The sequence below is a fragment of the Buteo buteo genome, chromosome 4, assembly GCF_964188355.1.
Source record: "Buteo buteo chromosome 4, bButBut1.hap1.1, whole genome shotgun sequence".
NCBI lineage: Eukaryota > Metazoa > Chordata > Aves > Accipitriformes > Accipitridae > Buteo > Buteo buteo.
In genome coordinates, this window is record NC_134174.1 from 49,745,557 (window position 1) to 49,760,254 (window position 14,698).

General features: G+C 36.4%; 1 protein-coding gene across 2 annotated transcripts in view; it reads right to left on the reverse strand.

The window, feature by feature from the left end:
* ERCC6 (ERCC excision repair 6, chromatin remodeling factor) overlaps positions 1 to 14,698 on the reverse strand; it is a 49,893-nt gene that overhangs the window by 32,967 nt on the left and 2,228 nt on the right. For both annotated transcript variants that reach the window (XM_075026001.1, XM_075026000.1), the window contains 3 exons: positions 12,782 to 12,902; positions 10,270 to 10,378; positions 7,612 to 8,338 (listed from right to left, as the gene is read on the reverse strand). In XM_075026001.1, coding sequence (XP_074882102.1) covers positions 7,612 to 8,338; positions 10,270 to 10,378; positions 12,782 to 12,902 — 957 coding nt within the window. The remainder of the gene's footprint in view (positions 1 to 7,611; positions 8,339 to 10,269; positions 10,379 to 12,781; positions 12,903 to 14,698) is intronic.

The window sequence follows — 14,698 nt, forward strand, 5'->3', positions numbered from 1 at the left end:
ATTCAAGATAAACTGCATCTAGAGGTTGACATGCAAACTGTATCTTATTTCCAGCCTTGCTATGCAAACTCCACTGTGTTTTAAGCTTATGGGCCGAGTGCCTTATGTTTTCAAAGCTACTAGCCCAATTTTATCCATGTCAGGAAAAAGATGCATAATCATAAAATTTTGAGTTAATTTCTGGCCCAAAGTTGACAATAGCATCAGTTATGGCAACATAACTTAAACAGTTTCATTATCTTGATTTATATCCTGACCTAACTAGCCAAAAGGAGGGAGATAGAAGTCACTGTTAAAACTTTTCCTCAAACAACTGCCCATAAGACAGCTACCATCCCTGACATTTTGGATTTCCAAGCTGGCAAACAAACCAGAAGACACTATAAAACATCTCAAGCATTGCTCCAAGTCTTTAAGACTTCAGCCATGCTGCTATCTAGCTCAGTCATGTTAAGAGCAGACATGACTGGCACAGTGTCATGTACAGTACCGTAACTTCTTCCAGCCTGATACGAGAAATGTCTTCTCCACCAGAGAAAAATCCTGTCAGCTAAAACGGTTTAAAATAAAATTTGATTCAAGTTTTCTATCTTGAACACATTAGTGAATGAAAAACCAACCAACCAACCAGGCAATGAAGGTCTAGTGTTCCCCTTGTATTTTTTGACTACATAAGCAATTCTGGGGGCAATTAAACCAATGATGCCTGTTCCTAAGGTCACTACTCTGCATTCTGTGGTATGAAATAAGGTGAAAATACTAGCAGAGACTCTTCTTGCTGTTAGGTCATTCAAAATCTTCTTCCACAGGATCTGCAAACTCATAACAAGACTTAAACTCAAACTGTGTTTTCTCCAGTAGGCAGCATTAATGGAGTTTCCCTTGTTTTCCTGACCACTTACTTCAGTGAAACTTGTTGGAACTTCCTCTTAAAGGCTTCTGCTTCTCTGGTAAATTTGTTTAAAACAAACTTGAGTTAGGAACAAGAGAACAGGGAAGAAGTTCAACACTTCATGTACAACCAACACAATCATACGCCCTTTCTCATGAAAGCAAGCTAATTATGACAGGTTTCTAGATCAGATTTTCACCAGTATCTTTTGAGAAAATACTTACAGTCTGCCTTTCTGGAACCAGTCACAAACTTGGAACCATGGTATTGTTTTATTAAGTGAAAATAAACACCACCACCTCCAAATATACACCTTGCAATAACTGCCAAAACCAACTGCACTGAAAAACTGACTACGACAATACAATGCTGGACAGGTTGAGAAAGCCAGCTTCACTGGAATATATTTTGATCTCAAGTCAGGAAGTCTTCAGAAGCAAAAATTGTGATGGAGAGAAAAAGCAGCATATGCAGGGGAAAACTCCAAGATGGACAAAAATAGTCTTCAGATTTCTGATTAAAAACTGATGAACTGCTAATGTTATTATTGGATTGTTCTTATTTCATTATATGAAATCATGTATCCAGTTAAGCAGTAAAAAAAGAACTTACTCAAAATATATAAAGTGTCAAAATCTCCCCCACAGATACTTTTTATATATCTATCCTAACACAGGAATGGAAATCTCTATCCTAGACTAGCAGTGTGTTAAATGTTTGATTTAAGACAATAACATTCATGCTCTGGAGTCTAGCAGACAGATATGATACATTCTAGAGCCACAGCATAAAAATGCATTTATTTTTGTTCAGTACTACAATGTTGGGCTATGAGGCACAGATGGTCAATTATTCTGAGTTCCAGAAAGATCAATGATTCAAATTGACAAATGCTGACAGTCATTGCTTCAGACTGTGTCATTACTGGAACTGAGACATGTCAGAACTTGATTATTTTAACTGACTGGGTTATGACAAGACTCAAACCAAGAAAGAAAACTCCTACTTACCACAGTAAAATCAAAACAATTGTAGATTACAAAGCTTCCAAAGTGACAGCTAGGTAAAGAGTCCATATTAAATTCAAGCAGGGCAATAATTTGTACAAGAGTTTGCTTCTAATTCTATATTCCAATAGGAATCACCACTAGCCAACACTGGAGCTTCAGTCTCCCCTGGGAAGAAACAGATTGCCCTCTAGTGTACATTAGAAAAAGTGATCCAGAAACAATCAAGAATAAACATTTCTGAGATTAGCTCATAGCTGTCCAGGAATTTAGGCACTTTACCTTAATGTAACTACTATATTTTCTGCAAGAAGTGTGACCAATGTTGGGATTTCTCTTAAAATTATTAGATATCTAGAAAATGCGTATGTCTAGAATTCGAGCTAATAAATCCCATACTTAATTTTTCTAAAGAAAAGTGTATTTTATATACACTGTATACACTTTACTGAAGTGTGTAATTAGGAAAGCTGTACTATTGAAGGCTCTGGCACTACATCTCTTCCAAAGGTCTGGAGGTTTTTTTGCCCTCAATTACCAGTTTAAAGAAAAAGCAGCAATTTGTTGTTACCACTAACAACTTTCAAAGTTTGAAGAAGCTATTCAGTTTTTGAAAGCCTGTGAACTTACTGGAAGACACTGTATTAAGATATTCTACACTAAACCATCATCATTTTCTTTAAAAAAGTGTAAATATCTAAATGGCTGAAGCGATGGGAGGACAAACGCTATTCGTTAGACCAGATCAGTCACTTGGTCAGTCTGGTCTTGCACCTTTCCCCAGAAGTCAAACTGTAGAATGAGAAACAGCAGTAGCTCAAAGTTGACTTAACTACATGGTAACTCCTGACTGACCATTTGGTCAATATATTCCTTATGCACCTCAGTTAGACATCATTAGTATGCCTAAACAATCAGAAAATACAGGTTTTACTGTATCACCAAGGTCTCTTGAAAATAAAAGCATGACATTTGAGAAATCTATTTTATGTTGTCCATGCTTACTGACATACAGTATTATCCTGAAAGTGCAGTATAAAAGCTATATATCATACAATTAAAACTTTCATCTAAATAATGTATTCAGATACTAAGCCCATTTCCCACTTATTGCAATACCCTAGAAAGAAATTCTGCAGCCAAAACAGTAATGAGCACAATTTGATTTTTTTAAAAATACAGTCAGGAACCAAACTGAGTGTTTAATATAGTTTGCATTTGTGAAGCACAATATGTTTTCTGTTTTATACAGCTAAGAATCCCTTACAGATTATTCTAATTTGCTAAATTGAAGCATTCAGCATTACTTTTCTGATCTAACTTTTTATGGTCTTGGGTGGATTTAATTGGTACGTCCTAACAGATGAAATACATGCAGTTAGTACCGCAAGTCTCCACAAGTAAATCAAGACTGATGTAGACAATTACACACTTGAGCTTAGAATGAAAGGTGTACTTGGCGAGTGAGCCAAAATATATCTTCATTTGTGTCTTGGCTTTGTCATTTTAAAGAGCAGTTAGGATGCTCTAAGAAAGTATCTTTCAGGAAAGGTAATATTTAATCCTTTTTTAATTTATAAATCTGAAACATCAAGATATTCAGTGACTCGGATATTTCAAAGAGAGCTAGCACATGAAAACTGACCCGATTTGAGAAAACCAACTTATTTTTAAGCAAATTTTTTTTTTTTGGTTTGGTTCTTTGTATCAACTGCTTTGTTGCACTGATAGCCACAACTTCCAGGTACTCAGCTGCTTGGATGTCACTTGGGAGGCACGGAAAGAAGTAGCTTTCCTAGCCTTGCCTTTGAGCACTTGACAGCAATTAAAGAATTCAAACAACTGTACTCCACAAACTATACAGAATACACAAGATAACACAGACATAGCACTAATGTCCCATAACATGACATGCAATTCCTTCCTTGAAGCAGCACGCAGATACATACCGACAAAAGTTATGGGAGTAGTGACCATAAGACTGCTAATTTTTTGTTTTGACTCCAAGCTATTACCTTATGCAGATACTGTATTAGTTACGTCAATAGTGTAACACATTAACTACGTATATTATAAGCAGCAAAAATTCCTTGGTTATGCTTAAAACATTAATGTGCAAAAAAATCTTGATAAGCTGCAGTTTCCAAATCTGCAAAGTCTTGAGAATAATACAAGCAAACCATGCAGCAGTTTTCTTGTTGAGAACAAAGAAAATGTTTATTTCCTATGCATTTAATCTGCATACAAGGTTACTTTTATTTTGTGATACTAAGTAAAAGAAGCCAAAACCAGGTGCATTTTCACTCATTCCATATCTTCAAAGAAACTGGCTCTGCCATGACCTGACCATTCCACAGGGCAGGAGGCAACAGGTTAAAATTCCACCAGCACCAATTTTGAACCCTTCTAGACCAAGATGGTCACTGCTGAGTATGACAAAATATACATTGGTAACATACCTGTTGATGGGGATCAAGTCTCTGAGACATTCAGCATCACCCTAGAGACTGATTGCCTAATCCTCTGGGTTCAGCTGGTAGTAGGCGGTATGAAGGACAGTTTGGAATGATACGCTACTTTTCACTGAATCTTAAACTTACATTTCAGCTGCTTGACAGTATCCTACTTACTTACCTTACTCTGCATAACCCTGATGTTCCTTGCTACTGTTCATTATTCTTGCAAGTTATCATTCACGTTAGATGTTAACCTTTTCAGAACAGAACATTTTTCCCCTGCATGTCTGCACAGCAACATGGCACCAGTAACAGTAATTAGAGAAAAGCAAGACCCACACAAGGGAAAAGAACTGAAATTACTGAGAGCATGAGCTGAATTCTGTATAGCTAACTTTTACTTTTCCACATGCCACTGATCACATCTTGCTTTGAGTGACTAGGCTGACCGCTGCAAATAGCCTTTAGCAGGAAAGAGCCGGGTGCTCTCCTGCCTGCCCTGTTTACTGCAGATAACACCAGCTCCTGTTCTGAAAACAGCCTCTCGTTCTAGAGATGCTTTGCAGTCCTGCAGTTAGCTAATTATCATGCTTTAACAACATCATTGTAGTTTCCCCTTGACACAGACCAATCTCTTCAAGTCCCATCTCTAAAGTTTTAATGTTAAGGAAACTCATTTTCAATCTTTAAGAGTGTAGGACTGTATTCAGCGCCAAGCATAAGACTAGATGTTCAGAAGACTAAAGGAATCCTAAAGGATTTTCCCCTGCCTCTCTCAGGGGTAAAATATACCATAATCTCACCCATTCGTTTGCATTCAAAAGTAAAACTGACATGAAACAAGACATAAATGTAAGCAAATGACAGCATTTCTATAGCATTCTTAATATGTTTCTTAATTCACTACATTTTATTTTCTCATGGCATTTCCCGTAATGAAGATTACCTGGGGGTGTCAGCATAAAAACGTCAATGTGGACAGCTGCAGCTTAACAGCCACAATAACTGTAGCTATGAAATTTTTAAGAGATGTAGTGTTTTGGTAGCAATTACAGTTATTGATATTTCTAAAATTCATTTAGGCTTTTATTGTAACTTTAGTAACCAAAAGAAACGTAGTCTATGATATGACTTTGCTAAGGATAAATTGTCACAATCTTAACGTTATTAAAAAACGTGTTTGAATGAATTTAAACTGTGAATCATATTAAAACTTTCAATCAAAATAAATTAGTCTTGATGAAAACACTGAATTAAAAATGATTTAATATTGGTCTAATTCAAATGTGAAGAGTAGTTTTATTCAATAAAATAGTAAATATTTTACCAATTAAGTACAATTAATTTTTGTTAATGCATCCAATAAAAAACATATTATAAAAAAAATATTTCTTTTTGACCCTTTGGACATTGTTCAGATTAGCCTCTTGCTGAAATCTTCTATTCAAGAGCAATAAACTATGCTCTAACTTTGAAAAGCAGCATCCTGGGATTGCAAACCTATTGCCTCATATCAGCTCCTGATCTGCCTTTGTAACCTGGGATGTGAAAGTGAAGTTGGGCTCCTCCTACCTGAGGTTTTCTTACCAGTAATTCTACAACTGTGAGTACCTCTGTCAGAAGATACCTCCTCCTCCACAGCAACTCAGGCTCTCACGACAGAAAGAGATGGTGTTTATACCTCTACTTCTTGACCCCTTCTCTGATACAAGTTCACTTAAATATGTAAGATTTTATATTTCCATAGAAGTGTAAAATTCGAGTCTCCCAAGCATTAACCAAGTCCCTATGCTAGGCCTTACCACTACTACATCAACCACCCTTTGCTGACAGCCCTAATATATATCTTCCTTTCACTCTAGAGCAGCTGTTTTCAAGTTGGAATCCATCATTTTCTAGAGGACTATAAAACTACTTGAAAGACATTCACTAAAGGTAATTAATTAAAAGTAAGCATGCTATCAACAAGCTGAAGTTCATTATATGAAGCTCAACCCTTATACTAGAAAAGAGACAACATGCCAGTGGTTAGAGAACAATTAAAACAAAACAACCATTTTAGTGATCTTGATCTTTTGACTCCCAGTATGTGCAGAAATGTCTCTTAACTTCACTGGCATGTCTAGTTAGCATCAGTAGAGAAAACATCTAAACAGCACACTGTAGTTACAGAGAGATCATCAACGCACAGGTTATACAAATTTCATAAATCACAGATTAGCACCAGGTGTTTCAGCTGCCATTTTAAAAAATAACTTGTGTTCTTAGCTGTATTTCCCCACCTAACATACGAGACTCTCCTTAGAAACCTTACTCAGTTTACAACCTTAGGTCATCATAGCAACATAAAACACCACTACTACCACCATTATCACTATCTCTTTAGATAGGGATGTTTTTACCCTCACTCATATCAAGAACAAAGACCGGAAAATCACTGTCAAACTGAGCAGCTCTTTTTAGACTTGACTAACAGCAGTATAAAAGTCCAGTCTTCATCACTTATGTCTTCCAATATAAGCTATGCAAGAGACCATGTGCTAATAATCAAATAATATAGATATAGTCCTTTCCAGTATACATTTTTTTACAAGTTTAAATTCAAAAGATCCTTTTAATATTGGTTTTCAAATAAACCCGTTAGCCATATAAACTGTATGTAATTGCCTCGGATTTCAATAAACTAACAGATTCTACAAAAATAGTATGTAACTATAATTTATTCAAATGATTTCTTCTTGACTAGCAGTTAATTATTTCAAGCCAAAAACTAAGCATCTCGCCCCATTTCAAACCAAAGATTTCTCTCTCAGTGGAGAAGTGCTATCCCTCTCAAGAGGGAGGGCACTGTCTGTCTGCATTGTAATTTTGCCTATCAAACAGAAGACTTTTTTTTTTTTTTTTTTTTGAAAGGTAGGTATTATGATCTACAGACAAAGGCAGTACTTAGGTGTAAAGCTGCCAAGTAATATGCTGTTTTCTATCTACTCAATTTTGGGCACATTCACAGTTCTGCAAACAACAAACAAACACTGATATACAAATAGCTTATTACTGAAGGACCTGTAACAATCAGAAAAATCTAACAGCAACGTCCTTGTAATTAAGAGGTATGTCTGATTCCTTTTGGAAGGCTATGATCATTTTGACTGTCTTGTTTTCCTTACTTCAATTCCTAGCAGTGTATTACAGACATTGCCCTTCGCATGTTCAACATAATTTGTTAATGTTACTAATATAAATGTCTAGGACTAACCTTAGTCTCTGTTTATAATAGTCTTCATCTCCATCATCTCTCCATCTCTTTACTTTGTGCTTCCCCGGTGTATGCTCTTCTTCTTCAGAGCTTGGAAAGAAGTCAGCATCATCTTCAGCTCCTTTAAAATCTCTCTTTACCAAATATTTTCTTTTTCTTGACAAATTCCTAAGTTCATAATCAGAATCATTCTCAACATGAGAAGATGCCTGCTCTTCCTCCTCTTCTGCTGCTTCTGGATCAAAGAGCTCCTCATCAGGTACATACTCAGACTCTCCACTATCATCCTCCTGTTTACGCCTGAACTTCTTGGCCTCAAGATATTTCTTTTCTTTTGGAATCTCTGCCTTGGACTGAATCTGAAGGGCATGCTTCTGAAGCTTTCTCATGTGTTCTTTTAAGCGCTTCTCTGTTTTTGACATGCCTTTACCCCTTTTTTCCTTTGTAGTAGATGCAGGAGCTATGCACTGAACATTTTTGGCTTGTGCTTTCTTCTTTGCTCCTTTGTGAAGGGATATCTTCTTTCTTTCAAATGACAGCTTAGCTTGGTCTGCTAAGTACTTCTCAAAATCAGATGCTTCATTTAGCATTAATCGTCGGGTATTCCTCTCTGGCTTCTGAGGTATTTTAGTTCCAAATGGAGTCATCTGGCCAGTACGAATAAGCTCTTCCCACTCTGTTTCCTGAACAGGCATAAGCATACTGCCAAGACATGATGGACCAGGTTCTACAACAAAAATCAGAACATCCAGCATGCCTTTTACACCTTCTGAATAACTCAAATGCAGGAACAAGGGTGTTTTATTTTGGTCCCCCCGTCCCCCGTCCCCCCCCAAGCTTTATATACATTTGGTTCAGTTTTTATATACATCTTAAAAGTCCAAATTTTTGTCACACATAATACCTGAAGTTCAAAATAGGCAAAACCCAACAAAACAGAAGGCCGAAGAAGTCAGACTGTAACTTTTACTTCAAACTACTTCTCAAACTTCATATAGGAAACATTACGCATACTATCAAAATGCAAATACTTTTGAAACAACACACAGAGCAAGAATTACCATAAAATTACAGTCCCCCGTGGCACATGAACTCTGGTGTGTTCCCTCTGCTGTCAGTTCAACCCATGTCACCATGTTCAGTGCAAGAAACCACTGCGTTCCCACATGCAGCAACATCGTTCATTTCTATTTTATTATTGATTTTTCAGTCCCACTCATAAGCTTGAAATGTGACATTTACATTACCATACCAGGACAGACACAAATCTTACAAAACACATAAAAGACTGCCTTCCCACATGCTTCAAAAAAACAAAAACAAAAAGAACCCCCAAACCCATCTTCCTACTCTACAATACTAACATTAGGATAATGACTTTAAAAGTTGGACTGGCTGCACAGCACATTGCCATAAAAGAGCTCTTCAGTTAAACTGCATTCACAGTTACTATACATATTAACACAAACTAATTGATGTTTAAAACCAAAGAGGAGGAAAAGCTCTTGAATTCAGGAAGCTGAAGGGGAATTCCAGCCTGAAATCTATTATTAGGGTCCAAAATTTCTAAATAGCTGTACCACAATTGCCAGCACTGCATGCTACTGTATATGGTCCCATCTGAAGCGCTGTATTTATCACCAAAACATGTTTAACAAGTAATGATGATGCATCAGGCATGAAACACCTCCCTCTCCACCACCTTAGTTTCTCAAACTATGGGAACGGCTCAACTCCACTTCTTCTGTCTTGTGGTCCATTCACTTCCTAGTTACATCGCATCACACCAGGTGCCTGAGTTTTACTGCGTGAACCCATTCAAAGAAAGAGGATTAAAGATGCTTTTCTACCAAGAAAAGTTTACTGAGGTTTTGACTCCTCTAAGTTTTGTTGAATCAGGAGGGAAGCATGAGCTTTGCGAGATCTGGAATCCACTGCAGCCACATCTGCAATGGACAAATAGCGCAAAGAGTTTACACCTTTGCACACAATAATATAACCCAAAGGTGATGTGCAAATGTCAATGGGGTCCAAACTTGCCCTGCAGAATACTGCAGATTAGTAATTGTGGCCAAGACACAGCCAAGGTGGAGTTAAAAATCCAAGCTCAGTTTGCAGACAGTAGTGATAAAGAACACCTAGCGAAACAGAGAGAATAGATATCCTGCTTCGGAAGAAGCCTTATTTTATTTTACTTTTTTTTTTTAAATCACAGTGCAGCCTGAAAAAGAGAAGCACTTCCCCCTTCCATTTCTAGTGATACATCCCAACAGTAAGAAAAAACAATTTTGTTAATGCTGATTGATAGCATCCAGCATATAAAATGTAATTCAATCATGATGTTAGTCATCTTTATCAAATTAGCTGTGAAAAAAATGTTAGAATTTCCAATTTATTAAGCCCAATACTCTAATGTGCCTCAGCCATCCCTACTGAGCTGAACACGGATTAACATCCATTTTTTAAAACTTCCCACATGAATATGCCAAGATCTGCAATTTTGCAGGTGCAGAGAGTAAGTGTTCTTAACTCTCTCATTAAAAGCAAACCACTGAAATGTACTTCCTTATTGGCAAAGATCTTGCAAACTAGCTTCAAACAACAACAACAAAAAGCATTACATCAAAGTAGAACAGAACTTTCAGCCTTCTCCCATACCTTCATCTTCCTCTAATTCAATCTCATTTACTTTATCAAGAATCTCCGTTCCACCAAGAATTGCTTGGAGACGCTTTTGTTTTGCCTTGATCTTCTTCAGCTGTTGCTCCTTGAATGACAAGTAGATACATAATTTAATTTTTAATCTGGTTCATACACTTGCTATCCTTTTAAACAAGACAAATTAATACATTTGCAGTATTTTCCACCAGAACCTCATATTCAAATGTTCACAGTATTGCATTTGAAACAAAAAAAGTGCAAAAAAGTGACACCACAATATCTGTAGTGCTCCAACCCACCGAACACACACAATTTTGTGTGTACAATCATCTTACAATATGCATACAGTAAGATCAGATTGTTTATACACAAATTTCACATGCACATTGTGCATTTTTATGTACATCTTTTGAGGTATTTTATGAATGTGTTGATTCTAGTGAAGGAAGCCCATCAAGAAGATTGTGAGATGCACAGAGAACACCAAAAGATTTCATCATGATTTGCGAGGCTGGGTTGATGGTTAACAAGCCACTAAAAACAGCTATAAGATTTATTTATCATCCCAGAAGTGTTGGAATGTTTTGTTAGAAAGAAACTGAAATTGTAAATCAGTCCATCATCCTAATATATGGTTGTACACGGTTAATTCAGGAGTGGTTACAGCTAATTTAACAGCAAAAACTATGAAAAGTGAAATTACTTAAAAAAAAAAAAAGTGAAAAAATCAACATTACAGATGCTATAACAAGTATAGTTCATTCCTGCTATGAAAATAATTCATAGCTAGCTCTACTGTTACACTTTTTATCTGATTGTAATATCCTCAACTGTGTATTTACTGGTGACATTGTGATTCCTTGGTGTCACTAACTTTCACTTATGAAACAAGAAATTCCAACCAGTAAAATAAAGACATAGGCAATGTAACTTTCCACATTTGTAACTCCATTCTTTGGTAATATTTCCTTACCTAGAGAGGCATGTATTTCAGTAAAAATCAAGTTCATGGCAAAATGAGCAATTTTTTTCTTTTTGGTGAGGAATGGTTCACTAGTCTGCCCGTGTCTTCATGTAGCACTTATCAAACCACTAAGGGTAAGTATATTCATGTATGGTACAATATATTATCTCCTGTGTATGCACTATAATCCTTGCTACCAGAGTACTTTATAACATAAAACACTCCCTGTATGACAGCTCTAAGGAAATAGCAGTCTTTTCCCAGTCATTAATTTCCCATTTGTCTCAATAATGGAAGAATTCAGTTGTCTTTAACCATTTATTTTTTCTTAAATACTACAAAAGGAAGAGTAATAAAAAGCACTCCTCTGTGCATAAGGTAGCTCAAGACCAGGTTTAAATACACTGCCAGCCTCCAAACAGCCTCGAAAACACTCCTGTGGTTAATTGGGACTACTTTTACAAATTATAGTTTTCATACAGGGATTTATTCTTACACTTCAAGGACTGTTAGAGATGGCTAACAATGAACATTCAATGAGGTTTGAACTTCCCCTGCAACTAATGCTTGCGTAAATTACTGCAATATGAAAACAAGTAAAATAGTGTCCAATTACATGATCACTCTTTAGTGGTAAGTCTGATTTAATGCATTTCTTCCCACTACTTCCAGCTACTTGTTCCTAGCCCTGTGCTGCTGTTCAGTACTGTCCCCCTCACTCTCTTAATTGGCCAAACTGTGAGCACAGTGTTATCCAGTTGCTGAAATGGTCAAGGTTAAAAAACAAACAACTGAATGACTCTGTGGCAAATGGCCTGAGACTGGGAAGAAGTATCTGAGGGCAAAGGACAATTAAGTTTCTCAGTCAGGTTTATCGTTAGAAAAAATATTAAGGTGAATTTCCATCAGATGGTGAGCTGACCAGAAGTTTCCCTCTTCTCAGATCTCCTTCTTCCGGTTCACAGCTGTACAGGTCTATCGCTTACATTACTCTGATGCCTGATAGATTGCTCTACAAGCTCCTTTAACTTACTACTCTGGCAGAAAAAGGCTGGAGCAGTTTCTGCCAAATCACCGAGTTAAAATGGCTCACAGGAAGGAATGATATGTACTGGTACAAGAAAGATACAGACCATGAAAAAGGATTAAGAAAAGGAACGTAGGGAATGAAGACCACAAGAGCTGAGATTTAGGTCAGCTATTAAATCGTGCCCTAACAATGCTTTGTTAATTCTCCAAATACTACTGGGAGGGATTTAATTAAATTAATGCAAATCAGTTTTCTGAGCAGGTCCTGGAATTTCAGTTTTACAGCTTGTTCTGAAACTTAGAATAAAAAAAAAAAATCAGCTCTTACTTTCACATCTTTAATTTAGTTATTTACATTTTTTTGGTAGAAAATTAAACCATTTAAAAGGGAAGGAACAGCAATTGTAGACTGACTCTGAACTATATAATTAAGCAAGAATTGTATCACATAATCCAAACCTTAAGCCAAAGCACAAGCTAAGTATTGTCAGTAGGAAATTAACGTAATCCAATCACCTTGTTATATTTTTGCCGTTTTACAGAATCTAGTTTTCTGTTTATATCTTTGTTGTCGGCTGCTTGAGGTGAAAGTTGCTCAATAATTTTATTTATTTGTTTCAGAGATGTTGTACATGATCTGAAAAAACAAGAAGATTGCAATGTACTAGTCAACTCCAGAAAGAAAAATACCACATTCTTGATTCAGACAATTTAGAAATTCCAGGAAATTTAAGGTAAGATTTAAAAAGGTCTAAAAGTAAGTTTCTAAATAAGCATCTTATATTTAAACAACACTGGAAATACTAAACGCTTTAAAAAGTTGTACATCATAAAATATTTTTAAACAAAATTTTGCTAATACTAGAATTCTAAAGGCAAGGAAACTTAAACCACTGCAATATTTAGTACTCAAAAGTTACAAGTCTGATGATGATAATAAGCAAATGATAGTTGTTGCTTTTTATTCACGGTAAACAAAAGACAAAACAAAAACCCGAGTGGAAAATCCCATGTTTTCATTTTCTAAAACTGTTTTAATAGTTTGATGCCATTATATAAGGAAGGCTATTTCTTTTACCTTTACAACACCTCTTTTACACAATGAATAGATTACAAGATACAAATACAGTTTCAGGAAGACAGACTAGCTCAAAGAATTAACAGCACATAACATTAAAACTTTCCTTACTCACGCACTACCATTTTTCATGTTTCCATATAGAATATGAAATTAAGGTTGAACCACATATTATAACCTAGTATCATCTGTTTCTGCTGTTGAATTTGTTCGCAAGAAAGGAGATACTGCCCCACCATCAGAAGCACCAAATCTAGGCTTGTTGATTCAAACAGCAGATTTTGTAAGGATATACAAATTAGCATCTCAAAGCATTATGAAAAATGTCAAAGAAAACTCTTTACAACACCTGCAAAGCAGCCATTATTCCCCTCATATGCAAAGAAAAGCACTACATAAGTCTCCTCAACTGTCAGGGAGAAAATTGTTGGACCACATTTCTCTCCAGCTCTAATTTGGATTCTACCACTGTTCTCCTAGGACACGTATTCTACTAGCTCCCCAGCTATCACTGCCATCTTCACTTCTCCGTTCTTTCAACACTTTTGAACCATCCCATCCCCTTTGTTAGTCTTCTGTTTTGTTGCTTTAAGTATACCACCTTCTTGCAAGTCTCCTACCTTTTGGCTCTTGCTTCCTTGGCCCTAGGGTCTCTTGACACATACCGCTACCGTCTTCTTCCACAAAGCTTTATTTAACAGGACTGCAGGATTTAAACAGGCAACCTTTTTTTATTCTCCTCCTTCTGCTTAAATTTGCGTGTATATTATAGAATCATGCAGCTTCTACCATGAACTCCATGCCAACTGCTCAAAAACTATTTCTTGCCTGATTCTACCTCTAGTCATGCATTCACCATGCTACAGGACTTTAACCAACTCTATCATGCTCTACTCGTACATCTTTACTTTTGTTAGTCCCTCTGCTCAACAAGACAGCTATATCTCTGCTGATCTCCAAAATCAACTTTCAGACTTGCATGTTACATCTTATACAGATGACGTTCTACAGGTCTGCGTAAACCATTTGCATCCCCTCATGTAAATCTCATTTTATGACTTTAAGCAGAAGGTGAAAATAGGGGGGTAAGAAAAATCATAGGATGCTTCTTAAAGAAAACCAGGAAAATATCAACTAATTGATAATGCCCTGCACCATTCTTTCAATAACTGCATAATCTAATTGCAATGGTTACACCGCTCCATTTGTCCTCTCAATGACCATCTTACACATTATGTCCTTCTACTACATAACATCTGAAATTAGGTTCCAGTCTCGGAAACTTACTTAACTTCGCATCTCCACACCCAAACTGGAAAATTAATGAAGTGCATAAAATTAAGCATATGCATAAT